This window comes from Chenopodium quinoa, unplaced genomic scaffold, assembly GCF_001683475.1.
Source record: "Chenopodium quinoa cultivar QQ74 unplaced genomic scaffold, ASM168347v1, whole genome shotgun sequence".
NCBI lineage: Eukaryota > Viridiplantae > Streptophyta > Magnoliopsida > Caryophyllales > Amaranthaceae > Chenopodium > Chenopodium quinoa.
Genome location: NW_018742879.1, coordinates 288449 through 306002, shown reverse-complemented (window position 1 = coordinate 306002; position 17554 = coordinate 288449). Strand labels below are relative to the sequence as shown.

Genomic DNA, 17554 nt, shown 5'->3' with positions numbered 1-17554 from the left:
TTGCAAACATTTACAAATGCGCAGTCATGCATTTCGGCCTGGGAGTGCATAGTCAAGCTTATTATCCTTGTACCACGGTTCTCCCTTGGCGGTCGCGTGAGACTGTCACCACACCGGTCAGAGAGCTAGCTATTGCGTTTCTTGGGTCGTCATACAGACATTTCATCCGACTAGACATGTCATCCGATTTTCCAGTGCCACCGATTATACCTCGGTGGTACAACATTCGCACAGCGAGCGTAGAGGGTTGGGATGCGCTATATCATGACCGGATCCACGAATGGAACACCCTAGCTGCATTTTAGTTTTTCATGTTTACATTTTTTACTTGTAATCTTATTTGTACGTTGCTCTTTTAATGAGAACATTAATCTTTTACATTGTATTGCTTACTGCATTCTATATGTTGCATGGGTAAGTTGCGCGGATCCACGAACGGTTATATCAAAATTTAAAAACAGCAATGATTAAGTTGGAAGCTAAAAGAACAATCTAAAATGTTACAAACTTACAACATAATGTCCAATTTAATAAATTAAAACGATGATATTTAAAGTGCTCTATAAATAAAATGACAAAACCATCAGTAATCCCTCCTCGGCGACGACTCCCACTGCGCAAGGGTCTGTTACAGACTATCAACAACAGCTCTCCCTGTTGCACTCATGCTGTCCTTCTCAAGAGAGAGTTTCTGTACGTCCTGCATTATCTTTCCCATCCACTGCATACAACAAAAAACAGAAGATGAAATACAATAACAACATATAAAACTTAATTAAAAGACAACGATAAATATAATATAAGACATACCGCTTCCATGGCAGTAGGCGGTGGCACATAATCATCATCGCTGTGGCAGGAACGTGATTCACCCCAGTGCCCTCCAGTCGCTCGAACATCTCGCTCTCCGCCGGCCAAGCCTCAGCCCATGTACGCAAAAAGCTACAAGTCTTTTCCCGGGTATGACATTTCAACAACCCCGTAACTGAAGGCCTCTCCTGGTCCTCCCAAATACGGGCAGCTATGTGTCCTAGAAAGCTAGGAATCACACTCCCGTCAACAGGCCCACCGGGCACCTCACTCCTAACAACCCAAGAATCATTACCGGCCCTCGACCGTTTCCTGCTTGCCCCAGATACAGTGATCGCAGATGATGTGCCAGATCTACTAACAAACCTACCACCCCTACCCTTACGCACCTCCACCATATGTGTCTCGTACATGTCATCAACCCTCTGACTGAATGGACCGTAATCATCATACGGTCCACTGCCATCGTCCACATCCTCATCCTCATCTGCGCCCTCCTCCTGCTCCTCCTCCTGGTCACCCTCCTCAGCATCATCATCGTCATCGTCATCCTCATCCCGACGGTGGATCCGTTCTCTACGAGCTGAGGCCGAAATACCACGGGATCTGACATGTCTATGCCCCGACCTCTCCACTGAATAGCTTCTACTAAGAAGCTCTACATTCTTCCCCGCACCATGACGACCCAGTGAATTCTACACAAAATTTTAAAATATATAAACATACACAAATTTATACGAAAAATAGCTACCACTCCCAAATCAAATAAACTAAAAACATACAAATAATTGTAAACAAAATATAAACATAGAAAAAATACAACGAAATTGAAAAAATTTATAAAAATAAACAACAAAATATAAAAACAATTCAAAAATATATTACACAAAAAAAAAAAAAATTTAAAACAATATTTTAAAACAAATATAAAAAAAAAAGGGGGGGGGGCGCCTTGGCTGGACGCCCAGCCAGCGGTGGTGGCGCCAGCTGCAGACGCCGCCACCAGTGGGCTGGCGCCTGGGCTGGACGCCACAGCCACGGCTGCGGCGCCTTGAATAAACGCCACAACCGTGGCTATGGCGTCCAGCCCAGGCGCCAGCCAACTGGTGGCGGCGTCTGCAGCTGGCGCCACCACCGCTTGCTGGGCGTCCAGCCAGGGCGCCCCACCGCCGTCACGGCGGTTTTTCCCTTTATTTTTTTTTTTTACAAATTGTACCTTGCCTCCTTGGGACATCCTTCCCTCCGCCGCCGCCGCCAATTCCTTGCCTTGCCGCCTCGACATTGCCGTTGTTTGAATTTTTTTTTTTTTAAGAGAGGTTGAAAGAAGATGAGCAATGAGAGTGTGAGTGTTTTTTTTAAGGTCAAGGGCAATTTTGTCAAACCAAGTGAATTTTGTGGGCTTTATGTAGTAATTTGTGGGCGATGTTTAACAAATCCCTTGATTTTATAGGAGTGGTAGTAATTTATTTTATTAATTTTTTTTTTTTACAAATATAATTATAGTTGATCATTCATTCATGGGTAGATAATTGAAATAACATAATACACCATTGTTTTTCACATATGGAGTATGTTTCTATAATACTCTTAATTCTATCTCAAAATATCCCAGATTATGAAATAGCAAGTCAAAATATGATTTGTGGCACTTGAGACAAAATTTATCTTAAAATTCAATAAGGTATCCGGACATAACCCGAACACAACATTAGTTTGTATTAATCTATGAGATACTTTAGCCAGCTCATCTATAGCATTATAGCATAAAAATCAAAATCTACACTTGATTTGGAATACAATCAATTTCAAAAAAAATAAAAAAAACACTCAAAACTAGCAAAGATCACAAATTTAAAAACTCAATTAGCAAAGTTTCTTAATTTAGTACCCAAAAAAAAAAAACAAAACTCGCAAAGAAAGACGAAAATCAGAAAATCACTAAACTACCCAAATTCGGGCATAAAAACAATTGTTCTTGGTTGATCTGATCACCATCTTATTTAGCTTTGCAAAATCACTTCTTTTTCCTTCTCCCAATTACTGCGTTTACTCTTCTTTGTGTTTCTAGATCTCTGGATTCTTATTCTCTCTCATCCATAATTTGAATCATCAAGATCAAATTCAGCCCCACCCAAATCCATTACAAAAGGTACTATTATTGCAAATCAATTGATTAATTTTGCTTCATTTTTTGACTTTTTCTTTAGAGATTCTAATTTTTTCCTTCAATTGTTCATCTGGGTGTTTGATTAATGTTGTTAATTTTAGCCATATTATAGGAAATTGATCTGGGTTTATGAGCTTTTTTGTTAATTTTGAGTGTATATTGTTGTTGGTTTTTATGATTTTATAGATTTGTATTTATAATGGTGCTGATTTTTTTGGATATTGTAAATATTCGAGGTTTATGTTTGTATCATTGACCTGCAGATTGTTGAGCTTGCAATTAAGGCTCATTGTTTAGGTTTTTGACTTCTTGTACTTCTTATAAGTTATTGGTCTGGATATTAGAGCTCTCACGTCAATTCAGAAGTCTTAATTCGGTTTTTAATTTACAATTTTTGTTCTTTATGCTTAGAAACTTGCAGTTTTGTTTGATTTCGGGTTTCGGCTTTATGCTCGTAGTAATCAATCTAATTCAATGTATAGCCAGTACTATAGTCTCATATTCTAGTTTTTTTTGTCAAGTTCTTCCCATTATTTCCATAAATATTTGAGCTTGCTCGCCAATTTTGCATCAATAATGTGTTTCTAGAATTATCTGATTAAATTTTGCTCATTCATATGTGTATGATTCTGGTTGGTTTTCTATGTTTTCTTGGTGATTTATCACACCCCTTCTGACCTTTCTCTCTACCTCTTTTAACCTTTTGAATTGAACCTAGGAAGATTTTGGTTTCGTTTAAATTGAAGTTGTGGCAATTTTTGTTTGTGAACAAGGGTTACTTCATTTTGTTGCTCAAGCCTGAAAAGACTTCACTGCCATTTTCTCAGCATGTGACTGCTTATGATTGTAGCCTTGTGCTCTCACAATCTGCCTTTTTTAGCTAATGATTATTCTTAGGTTTGGCCAGACCATCTATTGGTAAAATGTGTATATGTATGTGTTATCTGGGATCAGGGAAAAGGTTTATGATAGGAATTAGGAAGAGTACTCGTATATACCAACTATCCAAAAGCGAGCAAAAAGGGCAATCTGATATCAAGTCAGTGTGTATCTGTAGGAAAATGACTGGGTAACTTACACTTTTTTTTTTTTTTTTTCCTAAAGAAAATTTATTTATTTACATATATTAAAGGACTTTCCCTGTTCAAGGTGTGTCCTTTATATTTCCTAGACACTGTCTACTTTGTCTGCCTACAAAGGTACAACACAAGTACACAACCCAAACTACTTTCAGTTACATGTGATTGAGCTATGGATGAGTGTTGCTGTTGAACCTCTTTGCCCATATCCATGAAAATGAGAGTATATCCTGAATTAGCTCTAACCTATCACCTATGGCAATCTTTTTTTTTATTGACGTATTTTTCTAGCTATTCTCACTCGATTATTTTTGGAAACCTTTAATGCAAGTTGCCAAAATCTCATTCTAATCAAGTATTGTCTCTTTCTGTAGTTGTCCTATAGTTTTTCTAATTTCTATCACCACATTTACATTCCAAGTCTTTAGCGCCAGATTGTTCCAAAATTGTTATGAAAATTAAATAAAAGAACACTTCATTTGAAGAGACTGAGACTTGTCAGATGTTTTCTGGAATTTCGTAGTGTATTTTGGGATTACTTTGTCTTGTGATATTCTTTGGGATGCCTGAATTACTTCTTTGTAGAGTAGGGTAGCTGGGCCTTCTAAAGTTCTAAGGGGGTGTTTTGGTTATTGTTCAAGGATTGAAATGGATTGGACTATTGGACTTGATACCTAAAAGATCTGGTAGCACTTACTGTGGTGTTTCGATCATGGTACATTTGAACATCATTACCCCCTCCCCCTCCAAAAAAAAAGGAGCGGATTCACTGGTTCATTACATGTCCTCTCTTCCCTCTTTTGCTGTCCATCACTTGCAGCTCTCTTTCTCTTTCTCACCAAAACTGCTCAAACCACCAGTCCATACACCACAAGGCACAAGCTCACATTCTGTCACCTCTCCTTACTGTATTCAACCCCTTCTTGCTTTCAACAACCATCGTTAATTCGCCCTTCCCAGGGGTGAAAGGATATTGAACTTTGGAGTGTACTTGACAAAGGCTAGCCATGTTGAAGTTTTTATCGATTGAAGTCATAAGCTACCTTCATCAATTTTCCATGCATGAAGCCTACGAAGAGGTAATGTGAGGGAAAGTATGAGCTTACTTATTCTTTGGGATTTAGTTGCTGTAACTTTGAGGTCATTTTGAGAGGTGATTTTGAGTTGTGTGGAGTGGTGATTGATGGTTTCTGAAGGGTGGCTGTTGGACGGCAGCAGGGGGTGTTTATCTATTGGAAAAATAGAGAGATATAGGAGAGATTAAATTGGTAAAGGTTGGGACGTTGGGTACTACAAAGGCTATTCTTGATTGTTATTGATTATTGCAAACCAAAGGTGAAATGAGCAGTGGATTTCGGCAATTTTCGGTGCTGGACAGCAGCCAGTATATTATTGCAAAGTTTTTACTTCTTTGTTCTCTCTCTCTCTCTCTCTCTCTCTCCCTCCCTCCCCCCCACCCCCACCCCACCCCCCCGGTCTTCTTTTTCCGTCCTTTTAGACCTGTTGGAGGAGATAAGTGGTCTTATAGTTTGCTGTTTATTTTGTTGGGGAGTTTAAATAGAATTTGGGCGATATTGGGTTTATTCCCTTCTCCCTTTTCCCAAATTTATTGTTGGGGGTTAAAGTGGCTTTCAAGGTTAAAAGGTTTTCTAGTTTTCTTAGTTTTATTAGTATTTTTTTAGGATGCAGAATTGGTGCTTGTTAAGCGTTCCAAAGTGCTAAATCTTGCTAAGATGGATCTGGGATATAATTTTCTGGAAAAGTTTGAAGAGTAGAGAGGAAGCTAGGTTGCTGGTGTGTGTATATGTTTCCAGTCTTAGATACCTTCCCATATATATTTTACTATACATGATCTATGTTTCTTATATTTATATTAGTGAAACTCCAGGTATAAAGCTGAAAGAAACACTAGAGCTTTAATAGGCTGATCTCAGTCTGACCAAGCTCAATCTGAACTTCATTTAGCAGGTTTGATACCCTGAAGAGCATTTATGAGCCGAATTCACTAATCACTTTTATGAAGGTTGAACTTAAAAAATGTTCAGGGAAGTGGTTGAAGGAAGATGCTTCTTCAAATGTTTTTTCCCTCTGTCCAGCCTGTTCCTTTCAGTAGTATTTTTATGCCAAAACTTTAAGACAAAATATTGGGGATGGGTACAAAAACTTTGAGACAGTGAAATTTTCCGGGTTTTTTTTTGGGAAGTTTATCTGGTTTATGATGTTGCTCTGCCTAGGCTTCTCTTTTCTGTGCTCATAGGTTTTTTCTGCATGAATTTGACTTACTGTGCACATAGACAATTAGCCATCGTTGTAGCAAGTTTTACACTTTAAATCAATGTCTGTTGTTTATTGGTTTTCTTTGGGACCTATTTTGTCCCTTTTGGCAATAATAATTTGTGAAGTATGCTTATTTAGACTTTCTGTTTCAGATGGCAACGCAGGCAGAAAGTCCTGCCAGCACTCCAAGTGCTCAAATAGTTGGCAATGCTTTTGTGGAACAGTATTACCTCATTCTTCACCAATCACCAGAGTTGGTTTACAGATTTTATCAAGATTCAAGTGTGCTGAGTCGCCCAGATTCGAATGGGGTTATGACATCTGTTACAACCATGCCTGTATGTTTAGTAGATTTTAGAAAGCCGTACTCATATTTTGAAGATTTTAATTACCTATGCATTTCTTTTTAGGGCCTGTTTGTTTCATCTTCTTTTAACTTATTTTTATCTTATTTAAAAAAAAAGTAAAGAAAATATAAGTTTACACAGAATAATATCAGACATATTAGCTTTTATTCAGAAAATATTATACACAATTTCGTGTTATTTCAGATAAGTTAGACAAAATTATTTTAGTTCAAATAAGTTTAGATATAATACAAAATAAAGCCTTAGTCTGCATTCCTGCTTGGAGTATAACCAGTTATAAAATATCATATGTTTCTCATGGTGCTAACATGGCATTAGGAGATATAGAATAAAAATATAATTGATCATGAATTGGTCTAGGACTCTAGGAACAAGATCTCTAGATAATTGGTGTTTGAGGTTAGTCTTTGAAGTACAGAGATAGGTGATAAATTTATTATTTTTATTCTTTTGGCTGTCAAAGGAAACAACTATAATTCTGTACATGAAGGGCTCTGTTTTTCAACCTTTCCTAGAAAGTGGGGGCTAGGGATTGCTGATGCAGTTTTAAAAATCTTTGGTGTTTAGGCATGTGTACTGATGTTGGTTTATCGGTCTATTGGTGTTGCTTTACTACTGTGAACCGTTATATACTTATTTTGGTTATTAATAAATATTTGGTTGCCAAAAAAAAAAAAATCTGCAGTGATTCTTCCTTCAATAGTACGAGTGGTATATCTCTGGCATTGTAAAGTGTACATTTAGTATGATAGTTCCTAATTCGATGATTCACTTTTTTTTCCCCCTTCCCCATAGTGGCAATTCTGGTTATTAAGCTGAAGTTTTAAGAATATTCTGAATTTTCTTACAAAATAATGAGGAACCGGATAGTGTTACATGCTAATGAACTTGTTGTCTTGATGCAATGATGTCTGAAAATTTTGATTATGCTGTAGACTCTGAAATGTACAATTTTATTGGTTGTGCTGTAAAGTTATAATAGTAACCCCTAATGGGGCTGCAGTTGCTTTATATATGCAACACATCACCTTCCTGGTCTTCTTGATAATCACTGAATGACCAGGGTCATTAGATTCTTTTGGGAAGGGGGGATGAGATTTGATGTAACTATCTCTATGTATTAACTGAAATTTAATACTTTTACAGGGAATTAATGAAAAAATTGTGTCTTTGAATTACAAAGATTATGTTGCTGAGATAAAGACTGCTGATGCTCAGCTATCCCTGGGGGGTGGAGTGATTGTTTTGGTTACTGGTTACATGACTGGAAAGGATAATGTGAAAAAGAAATTTGCACAATCATTCTTTTTGGCCCCTCAAGAGAAAGGTTTTTTTGTCCTAAATGACGTCTTCAGGTACGTAGAAGATGAAGAATCAGCAGTGGCAGCCTCAGATCCTGTTAATGTTGCTGTTGAACATGTGGAAGAAGCTCCGCAGGCATCAGAGCCAGGTGCATTTTGATTTTTACCTATAGTCTATAAATGCACGCTCGTTGTAGTTTAGTTGAGAATTATATTTCATAGTTTTATTTCATTTTACTTTCAGAGCAGCCTCCTCCAGCTCCAGTCCATAATGGACCAGTTCCTGAATCCTCGTATGAGGAGGATCTTACTAATGAGGCTGAAGTATGTGATCCCTCGGATAATGAAGATGGGTCAGTAACTGAAGAGGAGGTTATTGACCCCCCAAGTCAGTTAAATCAGAGCAAGGCTGTAACTGTCACTTCAGAGCTATCTGCCTCTCAAGATGATGGACCCAAGAGATCCTATGCATCAATTGTAAGCTCACAGTTGACTCTCTTATTTTAATTAATTTTTTTTAATGTTGAACCTGTCTAAATAGCTGTGTGTTACAGCTGAAGGCTATTAAGGCCAATATATCACCTGTACCTGTCAAAGCACCTGTGTCTAACGTCAAGGTCAAGCCTCCAACTAGAAACCAGGAAGTCACTGTGAAACCTGCTCTAGTATCAGAGTCATCAGCTTCCACCAGTGAAACTGGTCCTGAAAAAAGCGATGTTCCTGAGGAAGGTGCTTGATTTGCTTCTTTTCGTCTTATTTTTTTTGCTATGTCTGTTAATACGGTAATAATGTTATCAAAACTTTGTGATATTGAAGAACTCAGTATTTATTATATTTCATAGCAACAAACTGTTGTGTTACTTGTTAAAAAAAGTCACTGTCATGACTGTGATGTTGTTGCGGAAGTGTCATTTCATGGGTGTTTGTCATATGTTCTTTGTTAATCTGGAAAGTATCAATTATTCAAATTTATAATGTGTTACTTGTTAAAAAATCAGTCACTGTCATGACTGTTAAGTATCAATTTTATTATTGTAATTTAAGATTTTTGGATCATATCTCTCTTTTAGGTTACAGTTGAAGTAATTTTTGAACCATAAGATCTTTGTTTGATAAGAAACAAGAATTTTTAACCATGAGTTTGAAGTTATCTTATATCTAAATCTGATGATTATACTAATGGCCTTCATAACATTTGAAAACGAATGGTGCAGGAAAGTATTGGTCTGTAATGGATGTCATGTTGTGTTAATAATACATGCATTACAATTTAGAAAACAGTTTTTGCGGTACAAGAAATTGAAATCTACAAAGTATTAGAGAAAGACCTTTACAGAATTGAATGGTTTAATTCAATTCCATTGATGCTACCCTTGCTATGATTGAATACACTTTATTTAGTTTGAGTTTCACTGATGCATGCACTGGTAATTTCACATTTAATTTGCTTTCATCTGGTTATTACTTAGAAAATTAGATATATTATTGCATAGGTTAGGAATTATAGCAGTTTTAGATATAGTAAGTTTTAAAATGATTACAGCTGAGTTAAAGTTACATTGAATCTCAAAAATGCAGTAGTGATAGCCTTGGAGAAAGGTCAGATAGAGTTGTAATTAAGGTGATGCACATGGACGTATTTTTATGAATATTGTGGATATATGATGATGATGATTACCGGGTGATGGTCATCTCTATCTATAATTTTCATAGCGGTCTAGTTTCTGTGTCCTTTTTCCATGCTTCTGAGTCGTGCTTTTGTCTTGTGAAGCTGAAGGTCACTCCATATATGTGCGAAATTTGCCACAAAATGCAACTTCTGCTCAACTTGAGGAGGTCTTTGCAAAATTTGGGCCAATTAAGCAAGGTGGTGTCCAAGTAAGAAGTAATAAGGTATCTGTCTACAAAACTTCTTTTAATGATTAGTGAAAATTTTCCAACCTTCATTTCCTTCTTTTGTTCCAATATTTCATAACTACATATATGACTTTTTTTTTTTTGGCAAGCAGCAGGGTTTCTGCTTTGGTTTTGTCGAGTTTGAATCCGCGAGCTCCATGAAATCTGCAATTGAGGTATGATCAAAAAAATTCTTACAAATGTCATCTTTGACAGTGTTAGTCACCATGCTGTGTGTAGTTTATCTACTCTCCTGTACTTTGTGTATGGTAGACTATCACTCTCCCTTCCTCTTCTCTCCCACTTGTAGGAAGAAAATGGACAAAACAATGTAGGAAATAAAAGTAGAAGAGTGTGAATGTATGGTGCTTAATATGAATCATTGAGCAAGTCAGCAGCTTTTTTATCAGTGAAGTATTCTGGCAAGCTTTATTTCTGGTTATGATGTAGTATAGGGACTGGTGATGCAAAAGAAAGAATGGAGCCAGTGGTTTGTGGTTAGAGTATTTGATCTGTCCATGTTGCTGGTGTGAATGTAGCTATGGAGAAAAGTAGCTTAATCGCTCTACTTGTTTCTAATTTCGATTGAGAAACTGATCGGAAGGCCTGGTGCACCTTTCTGTAGCCAATAGATGGGGTTGAAAGGTGGAAATTTTTAGGGGTGCAGCATTGGATATTCTGCTGTTTCTTGCTTAAGTGCTTAAGTCCTCACTGTGATATTCCTTTTGCTTTACTTTGCATTAAATTGACTGACGTCACTGACCTAAGAAGTCAGATGATAGGATATCTTATACCCCATATAATATACCTCATCTTCACCCATTAAACTAAGGATGAAAGAACGTCATCTTAAATGGTTTTTTTTAACCTTGATGCTTCGTATTGCCGATGACTTGACAACGGCCCCACTGAGACGAAGTATTATTGATTTATGGTAAGCTAGCTTTTGTTGAGCTTCAGGCTGTTAACTTGAAGTAGCTCTAAGCTTTGTGATGTCCTAAGAAAGCAAACTCCAAATTTTTAAATTGAAGTGAAAATCATGCATTTTTTTTTATTCTTTTATTTTTGGTGAAGCAAAAATTTGGACTCAATTTCAAATGTTGCATTTTCGTGACAATTCGTATATAACTAATTATTGTTTATGACACCACTTTCATTGATTCCACTCTTAATTGTATTTTCCCAGGCCTCTCCCATTTTGATAGGGAGCCGTAAAGCTGTAATAGAAGAAAAGAGAACTACAACTCGAGGTAAAATTAAAGTTTCAGCCTTATATCCATCTCTCTTCAACAAAAAAGAAGCCATATTAAACAAGTTTATCCCCTGATTCATTTTTAAATGGTGGTTCTGATGATCAGTGGATATTCATTTTGCAGTATCTGCTGCTGCAACTCCTAATAGTGGAAGAGGGAGGTACCCATCTTCAAGGGGTGGCTTTCGCAGTGAGAGCTTTAGAGGTCGTGGAAACTTTGGTGGAGGTCGTGGTTATGGAAGAAGCGACTTTAGAAATCAGGGTGAGTTTTCAGGTAAACCTAGGGGTGGAGCTGGAAGAGGAGCTGAGGGTTATCAACGAGTTGATCAGAATGGAACTGGAAACACTGGTCGTCAAGGTGGACAGAAGTAGATGAGGAACAATATTTTGATTTGTTTGGTATACACGTGATGAGTTTTTCTATTAACTGTTAATTTAGGGTTTAGGCACTGCTGGATCCTTGATCCTTTCGAATGCGGCTTTTAATTTTTTAATATTTTTTTTTGGATTTCTAATATATGAATTTAGAAATTTGATTATTTTCCTAATAATAATGTGCCAATTTTCACTTACAATTTTTTGTTGGCTCATGATGGCCTGGTTGCCGTTGTCTGGTGGATTTTGTATGATGTTTCTAAATTCATGTTCTTCTCGATGAAGGTAGTGTATTCTGGTATTTTATCTATACAAAATAACAATTATTTTTTTATTTTTGGTATTAGGGAGTTTAAGCTTACATGCTAAGGCGTATAGGTTTGGGATCCATTTTAACAGAACGCATTTGGGGAGAGGGGAATCGCACCACATATTTGTGAGCTTGTGTACGATGTATGTATGCCCTGCCGCCCTGGGCAGTGCGTGTCATGCATCTATCAGTGTTGATGTGCATAGGGTGCATGTCATGCCCGCGCTGTCTTGGAAAGGTACACCTAAGCATAAGATAGATTCAAAGCATTAAGTCATGTTTTTCTTGTAACACTTCCCTGCAATCCTGTGTATCTACAATTTGTTCCTAACCTATGAAAAGCTAAAAACCTTATGAAAGTGGCTTCTCCACTTGCTAAAACTTGTCAAGGCTAAGATTGCATGTCTATGCCTTTTATAATCCTTAGCAAATGTATTCATACTTCAAGTATATGATAGTTCAAGCAGTATAATCTATGGTAAGAATAGATTGAACGAATTACATAAATACGCAAATAAAGAGCATATATTATTTCTCCAGCAAAAATTATTCGACATTCTGTAGGTTTGCTACAAGATTCGAAGCAGCAAAAGCTGCAGATCCTCCGACAACACTAAGCAGTGCAACCAAAACCTGGACAGCTATCTCCCAGGTGTGATCCTCAGGTACCAGAAAAACGAAAGCAGGGCCAAGAAGTAAGAGCCCCAGGCTAAGCGTAAAAAGGGTTGTTGGGGTTTCCGGGTTTGTTGCTGCTGATAATACACCCAACTCTTCAGCCTTTGACAGCAGACCTAGTTCCTCTATTGTTGTTAATGACAATCCTGCTTTCTCTGCTGCTGAAAGTAACCCTGCTTTCTCTGCCTTTGTCAGCAGTCTCAGCTGCTCCACCCGCGTCAGCAGCTTCACCGGATTACCCTGCATTTATTTTAGAAAGCGAGAAAGAGGGTTACATGACTCTTCACCTTGCACCCAATCTCCTCTCAAATATGCAATACTACCCCCCATAATTCCACATTCACAATTTTAAACCATACATTGATCACTAAAACCATATTTCAAAAACTCCTAATATATAACAAAACAAAAATCTTTCTGCAGTTTGATAAAACATTCATTAATAGAATGCAAAGCCACTTCAATACTCCATGGAAAATAGTATTTTACTCCCTTTGTTTCGCAATAATAAATCAAATTTCAATTTTAAGCCGTCCCAAATAATAATAAGACCATAAGCTAGATACCAAATTTCCCATTATGGAACAATCTGGTATAATTTTTATTCTTATCTACTAAGGTATTCAGGGTATACAAGAATTCATGACCTCAAAAATGAAGAATGTTTGCAAAATACTGCAAACTGTCATACTGACACAACTTTCCACATTTACACCACTAGTAGCAAGAAAAATTTTACAGCTCAAATATGGCAAATAATGAAACACGAATAATTTAAACTAGTAATGTGACAGCTACTTTCGAGGCGAGATATTGTGTTATTACCTTTTTAGAGCCAGTGGTTTTGGTGGATGATGACGAGTTGGATTTCTTAGAGGCCATAGATAAAACCTGCATTGCCCTTGTTCCATTGAAAGTATTATGTGAAAAACATTGAAACTTTACAACAGGAATTCCTCTACTGCTGAGTGCAGCCGAGGCTTCCATTTTGGGTGTGTTGCTGATGTAGTTTTTCAGCAGAGTTTGTGAATAATATTAGCCTTTAATTTAGTTTCTATATTTTGCTATAATCAAAAGGGAAAGATTTCTTGAAAGGCAATCTCTATAGTTTTGTAAACAAAAATTGTGATGGACAAAGGATTTGTTATCCGATGCTGTTATGCCCACGTGTTCAATATTGCTTGGCCACTTACATCTCATGGGCCCTCCTTCTAACTCTACTTTTTTTCTTTTCTTCCATTATTACTTTAGAAAAAATTATTGGTAAGAATACGTTAAATTATGGCGTAAGACCCTGATCACTTCACCTTTGAAAAATAATAATCTGTAAAAGTAAGTTCATTTCAATAATAAGTTCAATTCATTAATAGTAATTTTAGTTCAGTAAAATTAATTTCTTTTCAGTAAAAATAAGTTCAGTTTAGTAAAATTAAATTTAATTTCAGTTCAGTTCAATAAAAATAATTTCACTTCAGTTCAGTAAAAATTAGTAACTTCAAAGAAGAAATATAATAGAGAATCAATAAAAAAATAATTTTAGTTTAGATTAAATAATTTAAGTTCAGCAAAAATAAGATGGAGTGATAAAACTAGCTTTTTTTTTAGCACCGTTGTATAAAAGTCACTATTGTCAAAGTTAATAAGTGAAAAATGAAAAAAAGTTAAATATGTCAATTATTCTGGAGCGAAAAGAGTAATAAACTAGGCACGAACTAGGGACTGTGCAAGCCTGATATGAAACACAAGTGGTGGGTTGGGTTGGGTTGTGTGTAGGGGTGAGCAAAAATTCTGGGTACCCAAAATTGGAACCGGAGCTGATTAGGAACTGACGGGTCCGAAATAGGAATGGGACCTGGTGGTTCCAATTCCGGGTAATAAACTAAGGAACCGGTAGCAACCGGTTCCAATTCCAATTCTTAATTTTTTGGGCCTGGAATCGGTTGAGTACCTGGTTACCCATTATATATTAAACTAATAGGCGCAACAACACCAACTATGAAAAAGGTGCATGCAGCAGCACAACCTTTCGACGGTGCACTCCACATCACAAACTATGCACTTGAGTGCAAATAACAGCATAAATGTCACCAACGAATTAAACTCATATTTCATCGAAAAGTGGAATTTTGGTTCAATATTTTTAATGCTTATTGTATATTTTAATATATTTTTATTTAATTTCATCCTACTTGATTTTCTATCTCATTTGACTATGTACTATGTAGTCTTCTTTTTCATTATTGATTGTTTTTCCTTAAACATCACTTTTCAACCTCCATCATTAAATGGATTATTTCAAAAAGTTTTCTCCATTATTTTCCTTCGTTTGCTTCTTCGGTTACTTTTTTTTAACATATCACGTGATTGTCTTAGTTTCCTCTTCCTATATTTAATTTTCTCCCTTTAAATTACTATCTCTCTCAACCTCCATGATTAAAGTGTTGTACATTGAAAACCAAAAAAATCAATTTGGCCTATCCTAAAATCTGATTCCGAAATTGTTTTTTGAAGAATTAAGTATTTTGAAGCATTTTGTGGGCTTGCATGGTCTTAGAAATAGACTTTTTATCCTAAAATTTTAAGGAACGAAATGGTTTTTCGGATAATTTTCTTTTATTTATCAACTTTGTATTTGACTAATGGAGAGGGAGAGGTAACTAAATCAATTACATGAGATCGATATATTTTAAAAAAAAAAGGTAATCGATGAAGCGAACAAAGGAAAATAATAGTGAAAACTTTTTGAAGGAATTCGTTTTAATGGTGGAGGTTAAGAAATGTTTAAATGAAAATATATAATAGAAGTAAAGGTTAACTTAGTCATACGTAATGGGAAATCATGTAAGTTTAATATTTTAACAATAATAAAATAACGAAAATTCCACTTTACCCATGGAATCTTAGTTTATTAGTGTCATTCATTTTGTTATGTGCACCCAAGTACATAGTTTGTGATGTAGACCGCACCCTTGAAAGGTTGTGCTGCTACACGCACCTTTGTAATAGTTTGTGTTGTTGCGGCCAATTTTACCAAATAAAAAGCTTTATACATATATAAATATAAGTATTAAACGCTAAAAATGAAATTGGATCAAAATAAGTATTATAATTATATTAAATTTTAACATTTATGTACAAAAGTGGGTACCCGGAACCGGTACATGGCGGTTCCAATTCCAATTCCTAAGTTTTAAGACCCAGTTGAAGTGGTTCCAATACCAATTTCGAATTTTAGGACCCGGTCCCAACCAATTCCGGGTCCAGTTCCTAAAATTTTGACCGGATACCCGGTTTGCTCACCTCTAGTTGTGTGACTTGGTAGTTGCTACGATAAGGGTTACGTGCAATTTGCGATTTTATTCAATAAAACTGCTAATTGAATTAATGGTTTTATTCAATAAAACTGCTCATTGAATTAGTGGTTTTACCCTTAGACAAAAACATTAATGCAATTAGCATTTTATTGTGAACCATAAAAAAAATCGATATTTTGTAGAATGAAAAAAAATGTAAAATAAGACTTAATTAAGGAATTTTGATGTCTTAGGGACATTTGTTATGAAATTGCTCTATGATGATAGTATTCCAGTATGAGAAAGCTCCAAATTAACAAAAACTGTGTATCAAGTGGAAAAATGGTATATAAAGCAACAAAATTATTATTTTATAATTATATTAGCAACTACGTGCTCAAATTTAATACAATTAAAAAGTTAATGGTTGTATTTAGAAGATAGCTTATTGGGCAAACTTATCTTATTGAGTACTAAATAAGCAAATTTGGAATATTTGGTGGAGAGCTGATTTAAAGAGCTTATTTCATTATATAAGCTATTTTTCATTAGCTTATTCAATAATTTAAGGTGAAATAACACTTATACCCTTATTAATCTTCCTATTTCGCTCAACTACCTACCCCGTAATTAGCTAATTGGTCATTTCACATTCTCAAACAACTTTAAACAATCAACTATTTACCAAATACTTTTATACAATCAACTAATATAATCAGTTAGTTAAATTAACGGTTTTTTCACCATATACTCCTTAGTTTTTTGTTTATTCACCATATACCCCTAAACTTTTTTAAATTCATCATATACCCACGAGTTTTCACAAAAATACACTATATACCCTTGATGACTAATGATTGTTATTTTTGTCAGTCATTAGGGTTAATTATGACCCAAAATCACCCTAAATACATTCCCTTACCCCTAAAATCACCCACATACCTTTTTTCCACCCCCAAAACCACACCAAATTTCCTTTTCTCATCCTAAAAATCAACCATACGGATATAGTTATGGAGATTTGGAGTGGTTTAGGGGGTTGGAGAAAGGAGAGGAGTGGTTTCGGGGATGGGGGAGAGATCTAAGGTGGTTTCGATGCATAATTAACCAAATTCCACTCATCCTGTTGTCATTAGGGGTAGATGGTAAATTTTTGTAACAAATCAGGGCTATATGGTGAATTTGAAAATTTTCAAGGGTATATGGTGAATAAATGAAAAACTCAGGGGTATATGGTGAAAAAACCATTATATTAATTAATACAAAGATCTTGCTAACAAGCGTCACGAGGCGTTAGATAACTACTTAATATATTACTTAAAATAGTATTAAGTTCGGAATGCATGACAAAATCATACGTCGATCGGTGTAATTAATGTTAATTTTACTTTAATATTTCCACTTTCAGTTCTCTTATCTAATTCCTTGAGGGCGCTCGTTACATTTTGCCTTAATACAATTATATAGTTAAAATTAGCTAGCACAATCAGTTTTTGTGTTTCACCAAACTCGGCCAATGATTTATTTGCAAATTTGGTGATAAAGTCATAAAACTTTTTGGAAAATTTGATTCTAATAATCCCACCTTTAACCGATTCGCTGCTAATAATCCCACCTTTTGATTATTATTTAATAATCCCACCTTTGGAGGGTATTCTCTTCTAATGGTCCCTTATGACCGGTAACTTGTTGTTTGGGTAATTTATTTATTTATTTATTTTCTTTTTTTAAAAAAAAAAAAAAAAAATTCC

General features: G+C 35.8%; 2 protein-coding genes across 2 annotated transcripts; one reads left to right on the top strand and one right to left on the bottom strand.

Annotated features, from left to right (window-relative positions):
* The first annotated feature begins 2524 nt into the window (after positions 1 to 2524).
* Positions 2525 to 11805, top strand: LOC110726326 (ras GTPase-activating protein-binding protein 1-like). Its single transcript, XM_021905786.1, has 9 exons — positions 2525 to 2959; positions 6486 to 6671; positions 7848 to 8151; positions 8247 to 8479; positions 8557 to 8731; positions 9774 to 9895; positions 10012 to 10074; positions 11085 to 11148; positions 11275 to 11805. The coding sequence occupies exons 2-9, from the start codon at positions 6486 to 6488 to the stop codon at positions 11520 to 11522; spliced, it is 1395 nt and encodes a 464-aa protein (XP_021761478.1). The 5' UTR covers positions 2525 to 2959; the 3' UTR covers positions 11523 to 11805.
* Positions 11806 to 12338: 533 nt separating this feature from the next.
* LOC110726327 lies at positions 12339 to 13597 on the bottom strand. Its single transcript, XM_021905787.1, has 2 exons — positions 13336 to 13597; positions 12339 to 12750 (listed from the first exon to the last, which is right to left on the bottom strand). The coding sequence occupies exons 1-2, from the start codon at positions 13495 to 13497 to the stop codon at positions 12382 to 12384; spliced, it is 531 nt and encodes a 176-aa protein (XP_021761479.1). The 5' UTR covers positions 13498 to 13597; the 3' UTR covers positions 12339 to 12381.
* Positions 13598 to 17554: the final 3957 nt, after the last annotated feature.